The sequence below is a fragment of the Oryzias melastigma genome, linkage group LG7, assembly GCF_002922805.2.
Source record: "Oryzias melastigma strain HK-1 linkage group LG7, ASM292280v2, whole genome shotgun sequence".
NCBI classification, from domain to species: Eukaryota; Metazoa; Chordata; class Actinopteri; order Beloniformes; family Adrianichthyidae; genus Oryzias; species Oryzias melastigma.
Window position 1 is genome coordinate 2,353,507 of NC_050518.1, and position 11,937 is coordinate 2,365,443.

Below are 11,937 nucleotides of genomic sequence, written 5' to 3' on the forward strand. Positions count from 1 at the left end.
TTGCATTATACAACAAAATTGAGTGCAGTCCTCTGCCTCCCCTGTTGGCACACTCCTGCTTAGACATGTTTCACAAAAGACCCAAACTCACCCAAAGCTATTTTTGCCCACAAACCAATAGTGACCCAGAGTTTTGCTCTTGAAGTGTTGAGCCAGTGCCTCTTTTCAAGCGCCTGGAGTGCTGATTACTTAAAACCGCTACTGATCGGTGGACTTTTTTAGGAATAAAATGCAAATGATTTCATTTTGATCCTTGGATTGAGATCATTTGTTTAAAAGTCTCATAAGTAAAGTCATTGTGTATTTGTTTCTTTTCATGTTAGTCTTTCATTTCTTTTGTTTTTCCTTTTAGGTTCAGAGCAACATTTACTCTGAACCCTCTCCTTCCTCAAGAAGAGGACCCTTCAGATCTACCAGCTCTTCTGGAACGGCGGCTAGCGACCTTCACAGCCCGAGATCACCAGGAAATGACTCATGTTGGTAGATTTTCTGACTTAAGAGTTTAAATTAATTTACACTAGTAAATAGTAGTTACACATTCAATCTAGTATAGAAGTGCAGATTAAAAAAACAAAACAATTTTGTTTTTGTCTCTTCTGCAGCTTTTCTTGTTGGTCCTGAGGTCTTTGCAGCTTTTCTGCCGACTGGTTCTTTCTTTGCAGCCAGTTCCTTTCAAACCCCCTTCAGCTAAGGTAAACAAACAAATCTTTATTGTTCCAAAAGGATGCTTACAAATAAACAGCAGCTATGATGAGGGAAAAGACCCGAAGAGATGTCCGTCTTCAGAAGTTAATGGATTTTCAAAACTGTTCGACTGCATTGATCCAGTATAGCTTGTTGTTATTTTTTGTGCCGCTAATGCTAGCTTGAGGCTATACGCTGGCGTGTGAGTTCACAAACAGAGCTCTGGGGGAGGGGTTGCTCTGTGCCAGCAGTCCCGCCCACAACCAAGAATTGTGTTTCTAATGAGCTATTGCAGCTATGAATACAATGTGTATTGTAAAAAAGGAGAAAGAGCTAAAAACTTCATAACTTGAAACAAAATTATGATAGAAAAAGTAAAGTTGGAGTGTGACTTTTACTGACCATGATGTAAGCAGTATACTGCCCTTCAAGGTGGCCATTATCAGGAGTTAAGAGGGAACTCTGGTCACATGCAAGATGGTACCAGAAAAAAATTCCTAAACTTTAGGAAACCCTTTCAGAAATTATATTTTAAAAAAAAATTTCAGAGCTATCAGCTTTTAAGATTTTAAATGTGAATAAACTGTAACAGTCTAGCAAGATGAGCCTTGAATGGGACAGAGAACGTTAATCGTTTTATTTTTTCAAGCCAAGTGTTGAAATTTGTGCAACTACACCCATTTACCTCTGGAGAAAAAGCCGTTGAAATGGTGTTTTTTCTCTGTGAATCAGCTGATCACGTAAGCAGTTACGGTATGTCAAAGGGAAAGAGGATCGAAAGCTTAAAATGGGGGTTCAGGTCAAGCACTTCCGGCCAATGATTTAGGGCGCAAATAATGTTTTTTTCTGCGACCAGCTTCAGCAGGGGGAGGGACTTCCTGCTATTCATTTTTGAGTGCCATATTTTTGCACAACCGTCCTCCGCTCTGAGTTGGACGGTTCACGCTTCTGCTTTGTCCATTAGTTTCTGATAATGGACACTCTGTCTTGCATTATCACTTACATAGTGAACAAAATGGACGAACCCTATAAGATAAATATAATAGAAGCTTAAAGACACATTTCTTTCATTTCATAATGTAAATAATGACATATCGGAATGCTGGTGTGCATTCATTATTTTTTCTTATTTAAGTTAACTGGTGGTTTGCCTACCTTTTCACTGCAATTTGAATTGAATTATAATCTTTATTATTGACATGATTATTCTAAATGCATATTCTGTCTCCAGTCTAAAGGGGTTCGAACATCTACCTCACAAACAAGTCGAGAAACATCTGAGACAAACTCCCCGGAGCAGAAAGTCTCTCCAGGCTCCAAAAGACCTCAGAAAGAAAAAAAACTCAAGCAAAGTGGAGGAGGGAAGAAAGCAAAGACCAAAGAGATCAAACACGAAGAGGAGAAGCTCGTTCTCTCAGGTGGGCGGAGACCAAAGAACTCCAAACGCCGCAGAGTTGCCTCAAAGGTCAGCTACAAGGAGGAGAGCAACAGCGAGGGAGATGAGGAAGAGGAGGATGGGGAAGACTTTCAGGCCACCAGTGAGGAGGAGGAGGACAGTGATTTTGAGAGCGAGGTCAAACCTAGAAAAGGGAAGATGGGTAAAGGTAAGGCCACGGTCACTGCCAGTAAAAAAAATGTTGGTCCAAAGAAGAAGAACGATGGCAAGAAACACGTAAAAGATGAGGAGGACAGTGATTGGGAGGAAGAAAAGCAGGAAGATGATGAAAGAGTTGAAGGTACAGGAAAAAGGAGGAGTGTGCGGCGGGGGGGCCCCGGGGCAGATGAGTGGCTGGAGGTCTTTCTGGAGAAATCTTCCTCCTGGGTTTGTGTTGACGTGGAGCATGGAGTCGGGATGCCTCAGCTCTGCTCCCAGAATGCAACTGAGCCAGTGACGTACGTGGTGGCTGTGGATGGAAACGGCTTTTTGAAAGATCTGGGACGGAAGTACGACCCCACCTGGATGACGACGTCCCGGAAGAGGAGGGTGGATGATGACTGGTGGGAGGAAACACTCCAGTTCTTCTTGGGACCTGAGGATGAGAGGGATGTGAAAGAGGAGAAGGAGGTATGTTCATCGATTCTAGTTGATAATAACACTGAAAGGAAATATACAGATAACCTTCATCGTAAAAAAACAAAATAAGTGGACAGTTGCTGGAACTAGTGCTGCCACAAACGCTTATTTTAATAGTCGACTAATCGGGTCACAGTTCGGATCAGGAAAAAAACACGACAGGAAAAAACAAGAACATAAAAACTGATTTAAAATGATTTTTTTTTTTAAGTTTCCAATTTATATTTGATAAAACATATATAAAGTACTTCAAAGCATAAATCTACACTCACACATCTTTGAACATAAACAAAAAGGTAAAAACATGTAGTTTCTAATTATACTTTCATGTCCTGAAACCAAATTTTTTAAAACTGAGAGAAAATAATTCTTAATATGTAATTCCTGCCCCATTTTCCAAATTAAATCTTAAATGAAAAATTACAAATTAAACTTTCATTATTTATGGTATTAATGTTTGTATTGAAAATAACTGTGGAACATTTAAATATTTCAAATAATTATTACTATCTGCAGTACATGTGCAGGTGAGGCACTGCCATGCTCACTTTTCCTGGTGGTTTTTGATCCTTTTGGCTTGCCATTCTGCCTTCCCCTGACAGCAAGAGCAGCGGATGCGGGATAGTTAATGCTCCTCATTAATGTCCCTTTCCAAAGAAATATTCAAAAAGATGTTTCTTTTGAGTTATTTTAGTTTTCTGGGTTTGCAGAAAAAAATACGGCTTTTCTTCCTTTCTATTGTTACTTTTCATTTGAGTCAAAACAATACGATATATAAGCATACATTAAGTTTAGAATAATTTCTTCTTGATGAAATCATAATTTTTCTTTATTAGATTTTAGTCAAGATTGTGCTTTGATATGTTTGATTGTAAATAATGCCTGAAAAAAGAATTTCCGATAAGAAAAATATCAATATTCGTGCATATTGAGAGCTAAATTGAAACTTTCTATATTTTCTCTGATTTATCTTCTATTTTCAGCTTCAGAGTAAACTCCTGAACAAACCGTTACCAATATCTGTAGCAGAGTACAAGAACCATCCCCTGTACGCCCTAAAGAGACATCTGCTGAAGTATGAGGCTCTATATCCGGCTACAGCCACTGTCCTGGGATACTGCAGAGGAGAGCCGGTGTACTCCAGGTCAGTCTACATTATTACACTTATGGAAAGAGTTCATAAAACCTGTATATAAAATGTATTCTTCATAAAGAGCCTCCAAAGTCGCAATTATGTTTTACATTTTTAGCATATTTTCAGTTAAAAAGAAGAATTTTTAGCTTATAATAGTTTATATAACAGTTCAATTAAATGATGAATGAATGAGACAGACTTTTTTAAATTTGAGGACATTAAAAAAAGCAAAAAACTTTAGATTTACTTTTCTTTTTTTTCCTTCCAGGGATTGTGTGCACACCCTCCATTCTAGGGACACGTGGTTGAAAGAAGCTCGAACTGTCCGACTGGGGGAGGAGCCTTATAAGGTAAGCACAAAACACTGTTCATTATTATATTCATTGCATATTATACAACAACCACTTCTATCATCCGTTACTCTAAAATAAAGAAGAAAATACAGTATTGGGGTTTGTGTGAGTACGAGGGAGTATCAGGGCCGCCATCAAAATACAAAATAAATACATTTACGAAAATAAAGTTATAAATTTATGAGAGGAAAACGTGTAATTTTACAAGAAAAAAGTTTATGGCGGAAAAAGTGAAAAATTTAGCAGAATAAATGTGCAAAATTATGAGAAAAAAGTTGTAATTTTACAAGAATAAACACATAGAATTAGGAGTAAAAGAGTCAATATTTTACGATAATAACACCATAATTTCATAAGCGTTAAGTTGAGAATTTACAATATTAAAAGGACCATACCATGAAAAATCTACTTTTTGAGCTTTTAAGTGCATTATACTGTTCTGTCCGCACCATAAACAACCCCAAAGTAGTATTTTGATCCATTCAATCATCCAAGATTAATCCTCTAAAAACCTGTGCTCTCAACAGCAGCCCCTCCCATATCCACTAAAACAAGCTGGTCCTCACATGCTGATGTCATAACGTGAGACTGCCCCTTTCAGGAAGAGTCTGCTCCGCCCCCAGGCTAACACAAACGCTTCCTCTGCAAAGCTAACAGTGGAGCTAGCGGTGATCGGCTAGCTTTGCAAGCCCCGCCCACTCCGGTTCGTGCATGGCAGACGCCGGCTGTCTGTGTTTTGAGTTTGTGCAGCTGGCCAAGAAGCGCTGATTCTTTAGTGTTCAAACTTTGTGTGGTGGCATAGGAGGTTGTGGCTGGTGAGGAACCTCCATGACATGTTGGGATGGATCGTAAACGTATCCGAGAAAGCAGACGAGGGATATTGGGAAGATGGCAGGAGAAAGGGAGCAGACTAATTCCTGGTGGAGAAAGGGATCAACGGATTGGGAGAACTGTTTTAAACGTTGATTATTGAGCAACAGCAGAAAGGTAAATGGATCCACACTGGCTCTAGGAGGACGTCATAAAGTTGGTGGAACCCCTTAAAGTCCCCCTCCAACATTTTTTTAATATTCTTTAAACGTTCCCTGTAGGGTTTTAATTAGGACTGTGGAGTTTCTAACAAAAATTCCACATCCTAAATGTTTTAAGTCATTTTTTCTGTTGATCTGAAGCCTTCGTTTCCAAAAATCCCTCTGTGTGGGCGTGGCTTATGGTGCTGAGCTGCGTAACCCCGCCCCTTATCCCCCCAGACATGCTAGTGAGACACAAGACTTTGACGAGCCCATGAAAAAATAATAAATAAGATAAAACAGGATAATTTAGGCTTTAAAGTCTTACGTTTATGAAGAAATATTCTGTTTACTAAGAAAATATAAACAACAAAAAAGACCCATTATTTTTCCGTCAGCATTGGTTTCACTAACAAGGAAACACTTTAGTAATTAACATTGTTTTATTATAAAAATAAGGACATTGAATAGAATTTGCAGAGACTGTTCAGAAGACAAATCTTGACCCTCGAAGGCATGACGTTTACACCTCAGCAGAATCCAAAGGCATCAAAGCACATAGATTCCTATGATTGAAAAAGCTTAAATAGAATATGATAATAGAAGCTTACACTACCAACTATATTTTTGAAAAAGCATAGCTTTTTCCTTGTTAAATAATTCCTTGTTTCTTATAATGTCTCGACTTTATTCACTTAAGTTTAATATATATTTTTGTTATTTTGATGGTGGTAGCTTGAGCTAAACAGCAAAGGTTTTATGATTATCTTGTGTGTCTTTTTATTAGATGGTAAAGGGTTTCTCCAATCGGTCCCGAAAAGCCAGAATGGCTTCTGAGCAGAAGGATCACAAAGACCTGGGTCTGTTTGGAGAGTGGCAGACTGAAGAATACCAACCCCCCATAGCTGTGGACGGGAAGGTAGCCGTCAAAACCAAATCCTTTTCAAAGGATTTGATTAACTTTCATTAACACACAATAAAACAAAAAAGAAGAATATCTGACATTGAATTGTTTTTAGAGGACTCTCTGTTGTCATCTCTCTCCTGTCAGGTCCCTCGTAACGAGTACGGTAACGTGTATCTGTTCAAACCCTGCATGTTACCGGTGGGCTGCGTTCATCTAAGACTGCCTAACCTCCACCGTGTGGCCAAGAAGCTAAACCTGGACGCTGCTGCGGCAGTAACCGGCTTTGACTACCATGGAGGATACTCCCACGCCGTGTAAGCATTTTTTATTTTTGTACGTTTTCTTGTGTAGTAAAACTTTTTTCAATCTGGTCTGGCTGTATTTCAGGACCGACGGCTACATTGTGTGTGAAGAGGACGAGGAGATTCTCAGAGCTGCTTGGGTGGAAGAGCAAGAGATCCAGAAAAAGAAAGAGAAAGAGGTGTGTTTGTGTGTTTGTTAGATTTCCACATTTTAGATTAAACAAACCCTCTGTGGTTGTTATGCACAGCTTCTAACTGAAAGGGAAAGTTGGGTTCTGGTCATAGTCCACTGTGGCTGCCTCACTTTGAGACCCTTGAGCAAAGCACTTAGTGAGACTTACGATTGTCCGGAGCAGCTCCCAGGAATGAAAGTGAAAAAGTGTTTGAACAGATGATTCTTTAAAAATATGAATTTGTTTTGTTTCTTCATTAAAGTTTTTATTAGGAAACATGACGTATTGTTCGTTGATCTCTCTTCCAGAAAAAGGAGAAAAGAGCCGTGGCCAACTGGACTCTGCTGGTGAAGGGTCTCCTGATCCGAGAGAGGCTCCGACAGCGCTACAGCCAGAAGAACCAGGGAGTTGGGAGTGTAGCTCGTGAAGACGACGCCGGCGGGTTCTCTTCAGACGACGAGGCGGCGGCAGCTGGGGGTGATGGCGACGGTGCTAAAACGGCGTCAGAAACTCTGGCCATGTCCTGGCCCCAAAACAGGCAAACACAGGAGGGTGGCGGAGGGGCCGGCACTCTGAAAAAGACAACAAAACGGGGGAGGAAGGGTCAGGAACAACATTTGTTTCCCTTTGAGAAAGTGTAAAGGATTCATCCAAACCAAACGGTTTTTGAGCCTCTATGAACAAAGAAAATCACCAAAACACTGTAGGCAGTCAGGAAATATTTGGTTTACTTCTATAACAGTAAACTAAATCCAGATCTGAGTTCAGTTTAATAGAATCAGTTATCAGGTGAACCAACATTAAAACAACAGCATTGAGGCACTTTTAGTAAACTTGTTTTGTCATCGAGGCTCTGAGTACACATTAAAACTGAATTTCATTGAGATTTAAGAAAGAAAACAGAAAATGTGTCATAAATATTGTTTACAAAACTGCATTGCCAGGTTGGTAAACTAGAACAAAATCATTGTAAATATATTATCAAAGAAAGAAGCTCAGAATGTCGTTGTGTTTAACATTTCATGAAGTAACTTCTGTCTCTTCACAGCAGCTCTGCTCCAAAATGTTGAGTGAATAAAGTCGACGTGTTACACAAGTAAACCTGAAAGATAATGTACCTTAAAAAAAGCACTCCATTTGCTGAATTTAAATGAATATCACCATTTAGTAAACTGACAGCAATCCAGACTGAATGAAGCACAGCTGCTGTGTCTAAAAATGGTTTTCTCACTGTTATTTTTATCTATATGGGGAACAAAACAGTAGAATTCTGCTGCTTTTTTTCATCAGGATGCTGACTAAAAATCAGCAATTCATCTTTAAATCCACTTTTGCTTTTTCACCGACTCTTTAATGGTGTAAAAATTAGTTTAAATAGTCAACATTCCTGGGTTTGTTCTTTCCCTCATCTCTCTCTACGAGAGATGGACACATTTCTCTGTTCTTATCTGTACGTTGTGTTTGTTTGTTAATGCACAGCTCATGGGGGCGGGTCTAAAAAAGAACTGTTTTGAATGAGACATATATTTTTGTAAGAACTGTTGAAATACACACATAAAGAGGTCTTTTGTGTGGTCTTTTCTCTTTTCCCTGAATTTAGACATTTTAGGGAACATTTCAAATAACAAAAGTCACTAAGCCTCTTCACCCTTTAGTAGTCGCTGAACTTAACGGTCCGTTTGCCAATCGGGTGTTTACAGGGAATAACACCGACCTGCCATCAAAATAGTTTTGTATTCAAACTTTAATGTGAAAGTCCAAAAAAAGTTTATTAGCTTTGAACAGCTGCATATAGGAAAGGAAAGATATATTGGAACAATTATTCAAATTAAACATAAGATTTAAAAATAAGAATTTCTACTTGGGGAGTATCTCTGTTTTTTTCAATTCTATACCAATCATCTGTCAAATTCATCTACTTTACTAAAAGATAATATGCAGGAAACAGTAAAATATGTGCTCCATCCTGCCGAGCACCTGAAGACTTTATTTTTTATTATTCTTTTAAAAATATCTGTTACATTTCAAAGGGCTTTCTGGTCACTTACTTTATTTAAACTCCAGATTTACTTTCCATTTCCCCCCTGTGGTCAATTCTAGAGCCCTGTGCAGCTTTAATGCACACGTTTTGGTCTGTGACCTATAAATAGAAAAATGTGGATCATTTTCTCTAACATTGTGCATTTTTTAAAATATATTTCATTTTTTAACTAGTCAGTTTAGGGGAAAAAGTAATGAGTGGGAAGATATTTAATAAAAGATTTTCTTTAAAAAGCCTGCAGAGCTTCTGTTTGAGATCTCTATAAAAGCGTTGCGAGTCATGCATGCTGATTTTGTTATTTTTATTTTGTTTTATTCCATTTATTTAAGTGGGTCCCAGATGTTGATGCAGTGCAGTCACTTGAAATCATGAAAATATGCAGGGAAAAGCTCCGCTGAATGCCCCCAAAGTGTCCTTGCTTTTGCCATCCAGAAGAATAAAACAGTGAATGAAGGATGCTCTGAGGCCAGAGTGTCACTCTGCTTGCCAAGTGTCAGACCTCTGCTCTTCAAGTGTCATTAATCTCTTCTTCTCCACAGAGCAGAGCGGTTGAGCAGCGTTTTCAGTGAAGTGGGTGTTCTACCTTCTTCCTCCACTAGAGGGAGACAATGACAAATGTCTGCACTTTTGTAAGTGTTAACTTTAGAACAGAATTGTGTTAGTTTTTCACTCTATCCGGTTTTGTAATAATCCAATGTAGGGCTGGGCGATATGGGAACTTTCATATTGCAATATAGTTTTTTTTTATATTGTGCAATAAAGATACTATAAACGATATAAATCAAATAAAAGTAATCTTAATTGCAAACAGCGTTAGGACTTCAGATTTTTACACCTCAACCCCCCCCATTAAATCTTAGTTAGTTCAAATTAAACTTTCATTATTTTTTTGTATTAACTGTAGTATTGGAACTAACTGTGAGGAACATTTAAATATTTCTAATAAATATTGTACATATACATAATGTACACAATAGGTAAACCATAATAGTGGTATGTTTTCAATAGGATATACAGATTTTCTGACTTATTTTAATCTGACTGCAGCACATACAATTTCTTTTCAAATTAAAATTAAGTCTTAAAAACATTGTTCTAAAGCAGCAAATATATAGCAGTTATTTTTATAATATTTTCTAATTTCTTCTGAACATAAACTATAGGTACTGCTGTGCAGCAGAAGACAATAAAATGTAAACTTAATCTTAAAATAAACAGTTCTGATAATAGATTTAATCATCATTTCACTCAGTCATCTGACATGTGTACATGTTGGAGGATTGATCAAACACATAAGACTTAGTTTAGTGTTGCAAAAATTGAATTGAAAGCTGTAGTAGTCTCTCAAAATTACCTTTATATTTTTTCACTTATATTTCTTTTCTTAATACAATGGCCCATTTATATCTTATTTTCCTATTTTATCATTTGAGATGCTCTCAAATATTTAGCTTTTAAGCTGCTTTATTTTTTTCAAACCCAAATTTTCCTGACTGATTTTTTTTCAGATATTGGAAATTATTAGTAAAGCACTTTCTTTGTAATTGTACAAGTTTGAAATGTCTTTCACTGCCTTTGTACTGTTGAAATAAACAAAAGTGTGTACAGTATTATTAATAAATGACATTTTTTTCAAATCAAAATAATTCCTTTGTGTTTTCAATTTTTGAGTCGTGAATCGATTTAGAATTGAATCGGCACCCCAAGAATCTGAACCAAATTGAATTGTGAGTTGCTGTAAGATTCACATTCTTAAGAATTATGCCCTGCACTTGTCTTGAACAAATGCTCCAATCTTTAGAACCGTTTTCCTCAGAGTCAAACTAAAAACAGTCAGAATCCAGAGATGTTGGACTATAACTAGTGCGATTCTCTTGACCAGGAAAAGAAAAAACACATTTTGACTCAACATAGTATTTTAAACATTACTGGAGTTAATCTGTTTAAGTGTCACTTTATGTATATGCATTTCAATGACATTCAAGGGGAAAATCCTCTTTATCTCAATAAATAGAGGAGAATCAATAAAATAATTTTGACAGTGACTGTCGATGCATTTTCTTTGATGTCATAATCCCCGTGCACTTTCTTCCCTCTGAAAGGAATACTTATTGAAAATTAAAACAAATTAACATTATTTAAAGTCAATTTTCAGTGTCAAAGATCTTCTTTGTTTGTCTTTTCAGCTCATTTTAAGGCATTCCCAGGGGACTTGTATGATTTTTGTAGGACGTAGTGCCTACCTTAAGAGTTCAATTAGAAATTCACCTCTGAGTTGTGGGCGTGACTTTTAAGGCTGAGCAACCCCACCCCCCCTTCCCGTCCCCATCGCTGAGCGATCAGTTTGCACGTTCTCCTGCTAGCTTACAGCTGCTCACACTCCCAAATGGTGCAACAAAAATGGTGAGCAATATTGAAGCTATCCAACAGTACAGTTTTCAGCCAGATTCCAGCTTGAACGAGGAAAACAAAAACGTACATGGATCCAGTCGTCTACAAATGCATCCATCAAGATGGAGAGCATCATATTTTCTATGTCATAAAAACACCTTTATATAAAATGAAATTTTTTTGTCTGTTCATGATTCATAATGATATTTGAATAAAGAAAAAATGCTATATTGTGCTTTCTTTTCATTATATACTTCCTGCATTATCATAAAAATGTAAAGAACTTGCTAAAATACCAAAAGCACATTATTTTTTAAGTGGGTCTTTAATGAATTCCTGAAAAACTATCCTCAGGTGTTTAACACTGACCTAATACATTTATGTGAAAGGGAACGAGTGTCTCAGATCAGTTTTGGTTTAACAGGCATTCTATTGTAATAAACAATCATCCAGAGATGATTTAGTAAACTATATTTTATGAACCAAACAGAAAAGTCAGAAGTTAGAGTAACACAAACTCAACATTGTTAATAATAATTAACAATAAGAACTAGAAATTACAACAGTCCTTCTTTAATGTTGCATTTAGTCTTGTGCTTGTATTTAGATGAAATTTTCCAACTCAAAAACTATCTTCATTGAAATACTTAATTTGCTAAGCTTAAAACAGTTGTACATTTGCACTATATCAATGTAAAATGTAATATATAAAAACGTTCTTATCTAACACTTTTATGCTCATTACCAAACCACTAAAGGTAGCCTATATCAGTGTTTTTCAACCAGTGTTGTTTCAACCAGCCTTTGTGTGACGGGTCTCTTACAAAGGCTGGGTTATACAGGACCATCCAGAGGGTCCTGGAGATT

The 11,937-nt window shown here is 37.2% G+C and overlaps 1 protein-coding gene across 5 annotated transcripts in view; it reads left to right on the forward strand.

Annotated features, from left to right (window-relative positions):
• The window catches only part of xpc (xeroderma pigmentosum, complementation group C), a 16,530-nt gene extending 8,316 nt beyond the window's left edge, over window positions 1-8,214 (forward strand). For all 5 annotated transcript variants that reach the window (XM_024293527.2, XM_024293524.2, XM_024293526.2 and 2 more), the window contains 9 exons: window positions 353-476; window positions 603-692; window positions 1,916-2,749; window positions 3,742-3,902; window positions 4,162-4,243; window positions 6,044-6,175; window positions 6,308-6,477; window positions 6,551-6,644; window positions 6,947-8,214. In XM_024293527.2, the coding sequence (XP_024149295.1) occupies window positions 353-476; window positions 603-692; window positions 1,916-2,749; window positions 3,742-3,902; window positions 4,162-4,243; window positions 6,044-6,175; window positions 6,308-6,477; window positions 6,551-6,644; window positions 6,947-7,279 (2,020 nt within the window). In that variant the 3' untranslated portion in view covers window positions 7,280-8,214. The remainder of the gene's footprint in view (window positions 1-352; window positions 477-602; window positions 693-1,915; window positions 2,750-3,741; window positions 3,903-4,161; window positions 4,244-6,043; window positions 6,176-6,307; window positions 6,478-6,550; window positions 6,645-6,946) is intronic.
• The last annotated feature ends 3,723 nt before the right edge of the window (window positions 8,215-11,937 follow it).